General features: G+C 45.3%; 1 protein-coding gene across 10 annotated transcripts in view; it reads left to right on the forward strand.

Annotated features, from left to right (window-relative positions):
• qtc (GRIP domain-containing protein quick-to-court) overlaps positions 1–12,980 on the forward strand; it is a 243,365-nt gene that overhangs the window by 127,503 nt on the left and 102,882 nt on the right. For 8 of the 10 annotated variants that reach the window (XR_012828838.1, XR_012828839.1, XM_075694765.1 and 5 more), the window contains exon 6: positions 11,431–11,541. The exons of 1 other annotated variant lie outside the window; for it this stretch is intronic. Coding sequence is in view for 6 of the 9 variants with exons in the window: in XM_075694765.1 (XP_075550880.1) it covers positions 11,431–11,541 (111 nt within the window). In the remaining 3 variants the exon portion in view is untranslated. Of the gene's footprint in view, positions 1–11,430; positions 11,556–12,980 lie in introns of all 10 variants that reach the window. One more of the 10 variants, XR_012828840.1, reaches the window with a different exon arrangement.

A 12,980-nucleotide genomic window follows, 5' to 3' on the forward strand; every position in this document is an offset into this window, starting at 1 on the left:
AACGTTTAACAGTCTCGGAAGAGAACAGCAGTTTACGATAGGTAGCGAGGCACTGGAAGTGGTAAGGGAATACATGTAGTTAGGACAGCTAGTGACTGCGGATCCGGATCATGAGACTGAAACAATCAGAAGAGTAAGAATGGGCCGGGGTGCATTTGGCAGGCATTCTCAGATCATGAACAGCAGGTTGCCATTCTCCCTCAAGGGAAAATTGTTGGTCGGTGCGCTTGGCGCGAGCGAGTGTCAGCCTGGCTGCCTGGATCCAGTGTATATAGCCTGTAAATAGCCTCTTCTGTCTGTGTCTTTCCACACGCAACATTCTGGTGGAGGTCAGCGATCTCCGCCCTCACTACGGAACTCCGAAGTTGTCGGCACACCGAGCTTGTCACCATGCCTCCCGGTGACGCGCCCACCTCTGAAACGGCTTCGGCTTGTCCTACTGCTCCAATCGTCACTGTTGCCCCACGTCGCGACCCAGGTGTGTTCTCTGGTCTGGAGGGACAGGATGTTGACGACTGGATCAAGCTCTATGAACACGCCAGTGCTAATAACAGGTAGGACCCAATGATTACGCTCGCCAATGTCATCTTTTATCTCTGCAGCACCCCACGCGTGTGGCACCCAACGCATGACGACGAGATAACAAGCTGGGACAGCTTCAAAGAAAAGCTCAGGGACCTGTTCGGCAACCCCATTGGGCACAAGGCTGCCGCGAGAAAGGCTCTTGCGTCTCGTGTTCAGTCATCTACAGAGCCGTATGTTTCCTACATCCTCGACATTTTGGCTCTATGCCGCAAAGCTGACGATGCTATGTCCGAAGCAGATAAAGTGTCACGTGTTCTACAAGGCATCGCCAACGACATTTTCAATTTGCTTGTTTTCGGCAACGTCTCGACTATCGACGCCATCATAAAAAAATGCCGTCGCCTTGAACAAGCCAAGAGCCGCCGTATCCCACACCACATCACCCGGCTACCCAACACTGCTGCTACGTCGACATGTGAGCGACCACGTCAGACCACCACCTGTGACAACGTCACCCGTATTGTTCACCGCGAACTCGAGGCCACCTGTTCGCCAGCTTTCTCCACGACGCCTCCCGATCCGCCAGCAACCACCATAGCGATGATTCAGGCCGTCGTCCGACAGGAATTTAAGAACACGGGTCTGAACTCCGTGTGTTCCACGTCTCAACCCACCGTTTGCCAGTTCTCTAGCGGCCCTCCTCGTCCTCAGCAATCCTTTTCTCCCACATCTCGTCGCAACCCGTCCGATTGGCATACCCCTGATGACAGGCTGATCTACTTCCACTGCTGCCGCAACCAATGGCCACCACCTCCTTGGACATATGCCGCTGCTTATTCCCACACCTTTGGACCTTCCGTTCCTTATACCACCCGCCATGAACCCACTGCCGCTGATGCTCCTGCTCCAAACCTTCGCTACAGCCGCTCGCCCTCACCTCGACGCCATGAGTCTCGTTCGCCTCAACCCCGTCGCTTCTCTTCGCCGCCTATCGCCTCCTGGATCCAGCCGGAAAACTAGGCACTGCAGCTTCTGGTGGTGAAGCTGCGTTGTCAACCCTGCCCTCAAATCCTCTACTCTCGTTACCCACGAACCGAAACCTTCTTGACGTTGATGTTGACGGCTATCCTGTCACGGCACAGGATATACAGGAGCATATCTTTCTATTAGGAGTGCTGCCTTCCGACGATGACTGAACAAGCTCCTCACCGCAGCGTCGGCACGCGTCGTCCGCGTTGCGGATGGCGGTGCTGTGCCTATCATTGGCATATGTACGGCATGTGTCAGCATCGCCGGCTGCCACACTCCTGTCCTCTTCACCGTAATTGCTCATTGCCCCCACGACCTCATTCCCGGCCTCGATTTTCTCTCCGCACATTCTGCTCTTATTGACTGCTCTTCCATTACCCTTCGCCTTGAGTTGCCGATGCTCGCAGCACCTTCTGACGCACCCCGCTGCCGCTTACATCTCACCGGCTTTCTTCGCCTGCCGCCAAAGTCAATAGCCTACATTGAACTGTTGTCTTTCCCACCAGTTCCTGATGGCGAGTACCTCGTCACTCCTCTGCCCGACATTCCAATAAAGTATGACGTTACATTGCCTCACAGTATACTTAATATTACTGGGAACCGCACCCGCATGCCTGTCTATAACTTTGGATTGGCAAAGCGAATCCTACCGCAAGGTATTTGCCTTGCCGCCGTTGAACGTTCGGCAACCAATACGTGGCAGCGTTATCGACCGATGGTTCTCGCGAGCTTAGCATGCCCCTCGCGCTAGCCTCGGGTGCCGATCACAACATAAAAAAAATGGTTGTGACGGACCTGTCCTCTGCGCAGGCTGAAGAGCTTTGCCAAGTATTATCGTCCTACCGAGGTATTTTCGACTTCGACGATCGCCCTTTAGGCCAGACACTCGCGGTCAAGCATCGGATTCTTACTGGTGATGCTACGCCTGTTCACCAACGACCGTATTGAGTTTCTGCGTCGGAACGCCGAGTAATTCAAAACGAAGTGAACAAAATGCTAGATAAAAACATCATTGAGCCTTCTTCGAGTCCCTGGGCGTCACCTGTGGTGTTGGTTAAGAAGAAGGACGGCACGTGGCGCTTCTGTATAGACTGCCGTCATCTGAACATTACTAAGAAGGACGTCTACCCACTCCCACGTATAAACGACGCCCTTGGCTGCCTGCACGGTTCCAGCTATTTCTCGTGTATTGACCTTCGTTTGGGGTACTGGCAGATTGCTGTTGACAACATGGACAGAGAAAAAAACCACGTTCATCACACCTGATGGCCTATACCAATTTAAAGTAATGCCGTTTGGATTATGCAACGCCCCTACCACCTTTGAGCATATGATGGACTCCTTGCTCCAAGGTTTCAAATGGTCCACATGCCTCTGCTACCTCGACGACGTCATCGTCTTCTCGCCAACGTTCGACTCTCACCTTGAACGTCTCACAACTATACTTGATAAACGAGAAGAAAGGGGGTTAACCGAGGGGCCCGATTTTTATTAGTCATATCATAAGAAGCCAACAAACACTGACATCAAGGACAACATAGGGGAAATTACTTGTGCTTAATAAATGAAATAAATAAATGATAAATTAATGAAAATTAAAGTGGATGAAAAAATAACTTGCCGCAGGTAGAAACCGAACCCACAACCTTCGCATGCAAAGGTTGTGGGTTCGGTTCCCACCTGCGGCAAGTTGTTTTTTCGTCCACTTTAATTGCCATTAATTTATCGTTTCTTTATTTCATTTATTAAACTATACTTTATGTATTTCGAAAGGCGAAACTGCAACTTAAGGGGGGACGCGGGTCTTGAAACGGCAAAAAATCACAAAAAAGTCGATTTTCGAAAAAGTGCATTTTTGCTACGTTTATGCATTCAAGAATCCCTCCGCGAAATGTAGGAGCTAAATCTAATTGGACAATAATAAAAAATCGCGTTTAAAGGGGCCAGGGTGAATGCGAAATCAGCAAAATTTGGTCCGAAATGTTCAAATTCGCGCCGTCGCCATTTGCGAACGCGGTGGCCGGAGGCAGTCATCTTGCACTTGTTTTGAAGCTGTTTTCTTTGTGCGCATTTTGCGACAGTTCAAAATGGCGTTTAAATATGTTAAATATGTTTTTAAATATGTTTAAAAATGACATGTTCAAGTGTCTTCACACATGTGCATAAAATGGAGATCGGCCGGTATATCGCAATATGTGATGGATTTTGTGATTTAGGAACCGGGACGATTCTTCCATACTTCCAATCATGTGGAAGTTCCGCTCGCCGTAAGGATTCTTTAAATATTATGGTTAAATATTTCGAGCACCATTCGGCATACCTAATGAGGAAGGCATTGGGTATGCCGTCTATTCCAGGGGATTTTTTGCTGTCCACTCTCAAAAGAAGCGAGAGAACGCCTTCCTCAGTTATTGATATGTCACCTATAGCGGGGCATTCGTGAGGTAGTATAAAGTGTGGCTGATTGCCGTCATCTTTCGTGAACACTGAATAGAAGTAATCATTGAATGAACTCGCAATGGCAAATGGATCAGTAACAGGTCTACCATCAATACATAGATTCGATATTGTACTCTTTTTTTGTTTGAAATGACGCCAAAGTTTTGCCGGGGACGAAAGAAGAAAGTTTTTCATAGTTACACTGTCATAATGTAACTTAGCATTTTTGATAGCGTGTTTTAACTGTCTGCGCATGTCGGAAAGTTTTTGCGCGGTATCTTCGGAGGGACTACGACGAAGTTTCTTTCGGATCTTTTTCGTCTTTCGTCCCAAGCGTACAATGTCTTTGGTCATCCATAGGTTTGAGCGTTGCACACACTTCACTCGGAATGGTACGAAATCTTTTATGCACCTTAAAACAAGGTTTTTGAAGAAAAGCCACAAGTCATCAAATGAAATTTCCCCAGACTCAGAGTGGACAAGAAATTGTGAAAACGAGATGTCAAGCTGGTCCAATATACTCACATCATCAGAACGCGCAAAAATCGGTACCATAGATGCCTGTTTCTTGATTTTCTTTATACAATTGAAATCTACATATAGGCTTACCATCTTATGATCGGATATACCGTCGAGAACATACGTTGTCGGGTTGCGATTAAGGATGCTATTGCTGACAAGAAAAAGATCTAAAATAGACATGGTTTCCCCTTGTATCCGAGTTGGTTCGGTAACTAGTTGTGTTAGGTCATGGAAAAGAATAATATTAACGAAAGGCTCGGCAGAGCTGCATAAGGTGTCTGGGAATTTACTGTTCCAGTTTATGGACGGTACGTTAAAATCGCCACCTAGAATCAAATTCCAAGAATAACTTTTGCTAGCGCATAAAAACTCATTAAGTTTCTCAAAAAAGGAATTACCTGAGTTAGGCGGCCTGTAAAATCCTGCTACTACGAGACTAAGGTCATCGAGAAAGACCTTTAAGATTACGTTCTCGATACCAGGTACGCCAGGAAGCTTCTCCACGTGTAGCGTTTCTTGGAAGATAATTGCGACACCACCGCCTCGGGAATCCCTATCCGTGCGGTGAATTTGATAGCCCGGTGGCGTTACCTCATCGTCGCTGATTTCACTGTGCAGCCAAGTCTCGGTTATTATTATTAAATGTGGCTTGTACGTCAGAATGATGCTTTCTATTTCTTCGGACTTATTCATAATGCTACGAGCATTAAGGTTCAGGCAACAAAATGGTTGTTTATTGCCAGTTTCAGTTCATTGCTTCTTACTGACGTCAGGCTTTCTAACAGGAACCCTTTTATTTTCTGTAGCATCCCATTCGAACAGTTCGTCATTAACTTTAATTTTGTCGTAGATCAACTGGGTTTTTCCGCCTGCTTTTCTTAATTCTGAGGTGCTCTGCCAGAGTTTTTGACGTTTCAGTCTGGTTGGGGCTGAGAAATCTTCCGAAAACGAGACCTCTTTCCCTTTCAGCTTGCGACAATTCTTCAAAATGGCCATCTTTTCACGGTGGTCCGTCAGTTTTATTATCACGGGACGGCGTTTGTTGAGTTGCTTGCGGCCTATCCTGTGAATCCGTTCGACCGAAGAAACAGTCACGCCTAGGGTCTCGCTAAAAACGCCGTTAATCACTTTTTCAGTCAAATTATCTGTCATTTCATCATCTTGCTCCTTTACACCGAACACAATAACGTTATTTTTCCTGGATCGGTCTTCTAGTTCTATCAGCTTACTTTCCATAGTTCGAATAGTCCCTTCTAGCCTAAGCACCTCAGTTTTAACTTCTGTGATAGCTAATGTGGCTGCCTCAACAATATTAAGCTTGGATTCAATTTCGTCGAGTCTGTTTTGGATGCTTTTTTGCCCTTTAAGTAACTCAGCGAGTTGTTGGTCTACCGTGGGACCAGGATTCGGTTCCACGTCCCCACTTATCAGTAGCGATAGTACATTTTGAACATTCAGACAGAGAATGCAAAGACAGTGTGGGCACATCAGCTGGAAAAAGCATGGGTTGTCCGATTTCTTAGTACAAACTTCGTTACTAACCTGCATGAAGAACAGGAACGGACTTAGCTTCATGTTGACAGGAGGCCAGCCGACGTGCCCACTCCCATTGAGGATACAGGAAAGGTATTACTGGCCACACCTGACCGCTGACATCGCCTGTTACGTCAAAAAATGCCAAGACTGTCAGCAACTCAAAACACCACTGACAAGGCCAGCAGGATTACTACAGTCAATTGAGCCTCCTTGGCGACCATTTCAGCAGAGAGGGATGGATTTCCTGGCATCCTTTCGGACGTCAACATCTGGAAATAAGTGGATCATTATGGCTACTGACTACTTACTCGCTGCTTCAAAATGAAAGCTCTGCCTAAAGGTAGTGCAGGCCAAGCTGCTAAATTCCTCGTCGAGAACATCCTGCTGTGACAGGGGGCCACAGAAGTGCTCATCACCGACAGAGAAACAGCCTTCACTGCAGAGCCACTTTCGCAATATAGCCAGACAAGCCACAGGAGGACTACTGCCTACAGCCTGCAAACGAATGGTCTTACGGAGTGGCTGAACAAGACCCTTGCCGACTTGCTTGCAATGTACATCAACATCAAGCACAAGGCATGTAACGCCGTCCTGCTGTATCTAACCTTTGCTTACAACACAGCAGTGTAAGAAACAATGCAGATCACGCCATTCAAGCTGGTTTACAGAAGGAACCCGATGACGACTCGGCACCATGCTGCCGCACATCACCGACAAAGAGAATCTCAACGTCACCGCCTATCTCCAATGCGCTGAAGAAGCCCAACAGCTCACCCGCCTGTGCATCAAGAACCAGTAGAGGACTGGCAGCTTGCACTACAATCTTTGATGATGCTGTGTCAAGTACCAGCCTGGCAACCGTGTTTGGGTTTGGACCCCGATATGTCGACAAGGACTTAGCGAGAAACTTTTGCGCCACTATTTTGCTAGACCCCTTGTAAACAAGAAAATGTGCGAGTTGTGCGCGATCAAGAACAGCATATGTTGCGCATGCTTGTTGCGCATGCGCATGCATGACCGAGAACAGTATATAGTCACCTGTCATATGAGAAAACGATGGCATGCACAGTTCCTTATTCCGCTACTAGCAAATATCCTCCCGGGTAGTCGCACACCGCATTCACAGCTATCATCGCCAAACCTGGTGCGATAAGCACCTTCACCTATCTGTTCTGCAGTGCGCGATGTGTAGTGCCACTGAGAACAGTATATAGCCAACCGTCTCACATGAAAACGAAGGTGTGCACAGTTCGTTATTCCAGTACTAGCAAATGTCCGCCTGGGTTGTCGCACACTTTATTCACAGCTATTTCCGGCAAACTTATTGTAATAAGCATTTTCACCTATCTATTTTATAGTGCATTGTGCATAGTGTCATCGAGAACAGTATATAGTCACCCGTCATACGAGAAAACGATGGCGCGCACAGTTCCTTATTCTGGTACTAGCAAATCTCTGCCCTGGTAGTTGCATACCGCATTCACAGCTATCGCCACCAAACCTAGTACGATAAGCATCTTCACCTATCTATTTTGCAGTGCGCGGTGTGTAGTGCCACTGAGAACAATATATAGCCAACTGTCCCATATGAAAATGACGGCACGCACAGTTCCTTATTCTGGTACTAGCAAATGTCTGCCTGGGTTGTTGCACGCTGTATTCACAGCTATCGCCGCCAAACCTATTGCGATAAGCATGTTCGCGTGTCTGTTCTATAGTGTGCAGTGCGTAGTGCCATCGGGAACAGTATATGGCCACCCGTCTCGCATGAAAACGACGGCGTGCATAGTTCCTTACTCCGGTACTAGCAAAGGTTCACCTGGTTTGTTGCACGCCACATTCACGGCTATTGCCACCAAACCTATTGTGATAACCATCTTCACCTATCTGTCTAGCGTAGCGCCATTGGTAGTGTATTGCATGCTTTTAGTAGGCAATAATCCCCACACACTGCCATTCCCTGCTGCAGGCGGCATGATGTAGGCCTACCGGTCCGATTTCACTTTGGTTTCCAATTGCCCTCTTAAAACACCATGCAATAGGAAAACAACAAAACATGTCTCGGGCCACTGGAAGCACCATGAGCTCCATGAGCGTCGGCGTCTCTTGCCACAACGATCTGCACGGTGCTTCGCATTACGTTGACGTCAACAATAGTTTATATCATACATTTATACATTTCGTATCATACATTTTCCCAGTTAGTAAGTTTTTTCTCACGGGTTTTTCCAAAACATATAAACAAGGTTCTGCTGTAGCTAAATTTTAATCGCACCTATGTCAGTGGAAAAGTTATGGAGGGGGTAAAATAACTCCATTTTAAGCAACTGAGGGCTCCAGTGGTTTTTTTTTTTTTTTTTTTTTTTTTTTTTTTTTTTACAACAGCTGCTCTGGTGCATTGGTAAAAGGAACACAGATGAAAGAGTGTGACAAGCTAAGCTTGCTCTTGGTGAGGCTTACACCTGAGGGTTTTGGCAGTCGCTGAGGAATCCTCACAAGTGCACATATCTTATGTGCTCATTGACTTTAGTTTTGTAGTTACAACATGTCAGCTATGCTTTATAAGAAAAAGTAGTTATAATTTATGGAATGGGGTGCTGGTGATCGTTGCAGAATTTTTGGTGTCTGCTGCTCTAAATTTAGATCAAGTTATCACCATATGGGATCCATGGTTAATAATAATAATAATATTCGGGGTTTTACGTGCCAAAACCACTTTCTGATTATGAGGCACGCCGTAGTGGAGGACTCCGGAAATTTTGACCACCTGGGGTTCTTTAACGTGCACCTAAATCTAAGCACACGGGTGTTTTCGCATTTCGCCCCCATCGAAATGCGGCCGCCGTGGCCGGGATGGGATCTATGGTTGTTAATAACTTACAAAAGTTGTAGCTGGAATAACTCATGTAAGGGAAAAGGCATTACGGAAAGGTAGTGGCAGCATAGATTGAAACACAAACAGGAAGTTACTGATGACAATGCCTGTTATGCATCTACATGCAAGTGTTGGCTGTTTATCCTGTTTCTAAGCACCAAATGGTCTCAAGTGTAAGTTTCAGAGCCTGAATTGAGCCACTCTTACAAATGCAAGTGAGTCTGGAAATGAAACAAAGCATCTGTGTTGTTTTTGTTTAAAGAGTTTAATTGAATTTATTTAATAGAGTTGAACCTCGTTAATAATAAAATTGCATCTGACACAAAAATAGCTTCGTTATATCCTATATACATATAAACAATGCATATGTTACTCTGTGTAGAGGTGAGACAACGTTCATTTACATCGTTACCATATATATTCAAATCTAGGCCGGCTCCAATTCTAAGCCAGAAAAAATAAAAAAAGTCGAATGTAGGCAGGACAAAAAAGTGAGGACAGCGTTCACAAAATGAAAACGGCATTTAATATGAACATGCCGAGCTCACTGTATGTTATCATCACTGCTATCCTTGTTGCTATAGCCCAGACCACACGCATGCTTGCATATGCATGCAAGGTAGCGTCCGCATGCCCATGCATGTGCAGACAGTGCGACATGGCTCGCACTGACTCGACATGACCAAGAAGTCTAAAGCTTCTATGACGACATCGAATCAGCGATGGGTAAAGTCAAAACAAAATACACTGTACTGATGGACGACTTCAATGCCAAGGTAGGCAAGAAGCAGGCTCGAGACAAGGCAGTGGGGAAATATGGCATAGGCACTAGGAATAACAGGGGAGAGTTATTAGTAGACTTTGCAGAACAGAATAATATGCGGATAATGAATACCTTCTTCCATAAGCGGGAGTACGAGAAGTACGGAAAAATTAGTCACACTTTAGCTTTGTACATTTCCAAGCAGCTCCCTTGGGGAATTTAAAATTGCAAAAACTGCAGCAGGAATGGCAGTTCATCGGCGTATGCAGCAGACTTGAATCAGCGGTACAGCGTTAACATGTGCTTTTATTAACTCATGCGTTTGGTGACTTCGTTGACTAGTGTACGCATTTCCATCAATGAATTCACAATTACTCTTCTTGAGGCAACTTTGACTGCACTTATTCGGTGATGTCACACGTATTCATTGGCAGAAAAATCGCAACGTCATATGCAGACGTTGCACCGTGCTTATTTGTTTTATATAAGTCTGCACTAACGACGGGTGCTTATTATTGAGGTACACAAGCAGCATTATGGCAAGGGTGGAATTTAAAAAGAAAGAACGATTGAGACATCGCATTAATCAACAAAATTTATCGGCTAGTTAACTTGAGCTACACTTCATGTAAATGGGGTTCATGGCGTTTGTCTGTGGGATGCACCTGGCACGTATGTGGACCATGTTGTCCCAAACACCGGTAACATCGTGTTCATACCCGCTCCCACAGAGGTCAGCGCCTTCCCTACAGCTGTAACCACAGAAGAAGCAGTCTGGCACTCGAACAAAGGAGAAATCACAGCCATGAACTTCAGCCATGCTTGCTGTAAAGGTTGTTGTCTGCTATTGCTCCCGTGTGTACTGTTGGAAGCACCCGCTAGGTGGCTATCAGTGGCATCTCTATAAGGAGTGCACTAGGCGTATAGTGGCATCGCCTGTATGGTGCCATTACGATAACACCACGCTATGGGCCACACCATACACCGATACGACACAGGTCAAAATAGTGATGTCGCTCGTGCATTTCACTTGGATGCTTGCGTGGCTAATAGCGGCTGCGATGCTGACTTTTCGAGATGGCGTTAGCTGTGCACCATATTTATCATTTTAAATTACAACCTGGCACATTTTTTAACATCCATCAATCTAAGCCGACCCTAGAGTTTGGCATGTGATTATTTGAAAAAACTGTTGGCCTTGATTCGAATAAATACCGTATATTCAATGATTTGTCATATCTGTGTTCGTTATATTGAGATTCGACTGTACTAATTCAGGAGATCAATGGCATAAAACAGACAAGAACAAAGAATGCATAGGACAAGTACCAACTTCCATCCAACTACATTGAGAACAAAAAAAAAAAAATTAAGTGCAGCCAACAGATTACATCATATACTTTTTGACATTGATTTCTTGAAGTATGACTCACTGACTAGCTCAAACCAAAATTCATTGAACATGTGGCTTCAAGCTTGATTGATAGACTGCCGTGGTTATTGACAGCTGCGAACATAGTGTGGAGCCACAGCACACCCTACAGACTCTCTGGCCTGAAGGTGCAAGCGTGTGGTTCCTCCCATTGCCTGCAGTTAGCACTTTGGCTCTCATTTTTGTGCCGGACTGTTCCATTTTGCTCTTTAGTTTTGTGTCTGTTTTGTGCATGATCCAGCCATTGAATCACTGCTTGGCAATGTGTGCCGCCTGCCCCTTGCATGGTGACGCGGTGGGAACAAACAGCATTGCAGAGAGGCAGCCACCGCCGTGCAAGCAACAAGGCCCATCTGCTTCAAGGCGTGCAGACGCACTGTGGCAGCACGTGTCCACATGCCAGTCGACATGCATCACCAGGTGCATATACTCAGGTCTTTTTTTTTCTTCATTTAGTTAACTAGTGGATTTGAGTAAACACAGTCACACAAACACCAATGTCGAAGACATGCACAGGTGCTGAAATGTAACTATTGGTTTATTGCTCATACTTTTGGTTTATTGCTCATACTCGCTTTTTTGGTAAGTGCTTGCTAAGTGCATGTGCTGTGACTGCTGCATGGTGAGGAAACTAAAGGAAAAACAACAAATAGACAAAGATTACCATCGCTGTGTGCACCCAACATAGAATCAAATGTGCATATAGCGACACACTTCTGAAAATCATACTGAGAGGCAGCTGATACATGAATCCTTCCACTTGTCAATTTGATTGCTTCTTAAATTTCCCTTGTTTATTTCCCCTGCACACAATTTCTGTTCTTGTCTGTGTAGGTGAGCAATCACATTCTCTGCAATGAAAGGCCACATCTCCTGAATCTTTAGCTCTACAGTGACAGTTGGGCACTGTAAGCCTCATATTGAGGCATATCTGCCCATAGGGCGAATATGTACCTTGTCACAGATCAAAGAAATCCAATAAACCGCTCACTTTGTACAAAGGGCATAGGCGGTTTCGTGCTTGATTGGGCAAGGGCGTGTTCAGATTGCACCATCTCAGACTGCAAACATGTCTTCAACATTATTGCCTGCTGCTGCAGAACTGTAGTCATTCGGGTGTCTTGTGTCCGAGTCACAAAATTTGGAGCTGCCTGTAATGAAGGCGTGATTGCAGTTGTGAGTTAGCATTTTTGCAAACATGAAATCAACCGTGGACATAAGGAGGCAAGTACAGTGCAATTTCAGGTTACCAGTTAAGTGGAATAGTCTTTTGCAACATAGTAAGTACTCTAGTGCAAGAACAGAATGTGATGAAGAATACTATGCGACACAAATAAGCAACAAAAATTGCTATGAAGTGTTGCTCACATAGAAGTTTTCTGTTTTTGCTAATTGAGTTCTCAAGCATCATTTTTTCTTACTGTCCTTTTTTCTTCCTAGAAAGGGACACTGAATGTGACAGCTGGGGGTAAAGTATTGTTGTTAAAACTCTTTTATGTTGTTTCTTTTGGCAGAAAAGTGCTGATTTATAGTGGACCAAAGGAAGGTTGTGTAAGTGAACTTCAACAAAGCAAGTACAGAAATGAGCTGTAGTTAAGATGTTCATTCAAGCACCCTTTCTCTGAATTTCATGCTGAAACCTTAGCGCTACTAGTATGTCAGTGTGACGTCACATAATTCAATGCATTTTTTTTATGCTCAAGCCATTCTTTGCAAGAAAGTTTCTCAAAACTTGTTAGGCTTCTTTAGAATGCATTGTAGTGCTTCCTCACCTATAAACAGGTAACTGTATGTGAGCGGACACTGTGAAAATTGATAGCAAGTTAGTATGAACTTCTAAAGCAACACTAATGCACCTC

Source organism: Dermacentor variabilis, chromosome 6, assembly GCF_050947875.1.
Source record: "Dermacentor variabilis isolate Ectoservices chromosome 6, ASM5094787v1, whole genome shotgun sequence".
NCBI classification, from domain to species: domain Eukaryota; kingdom Metazoa; phylum Arthropoda; class Arachnida; order Ixodida; family Ixodidae; genus Dermacentor; species Dermacentor variabilis.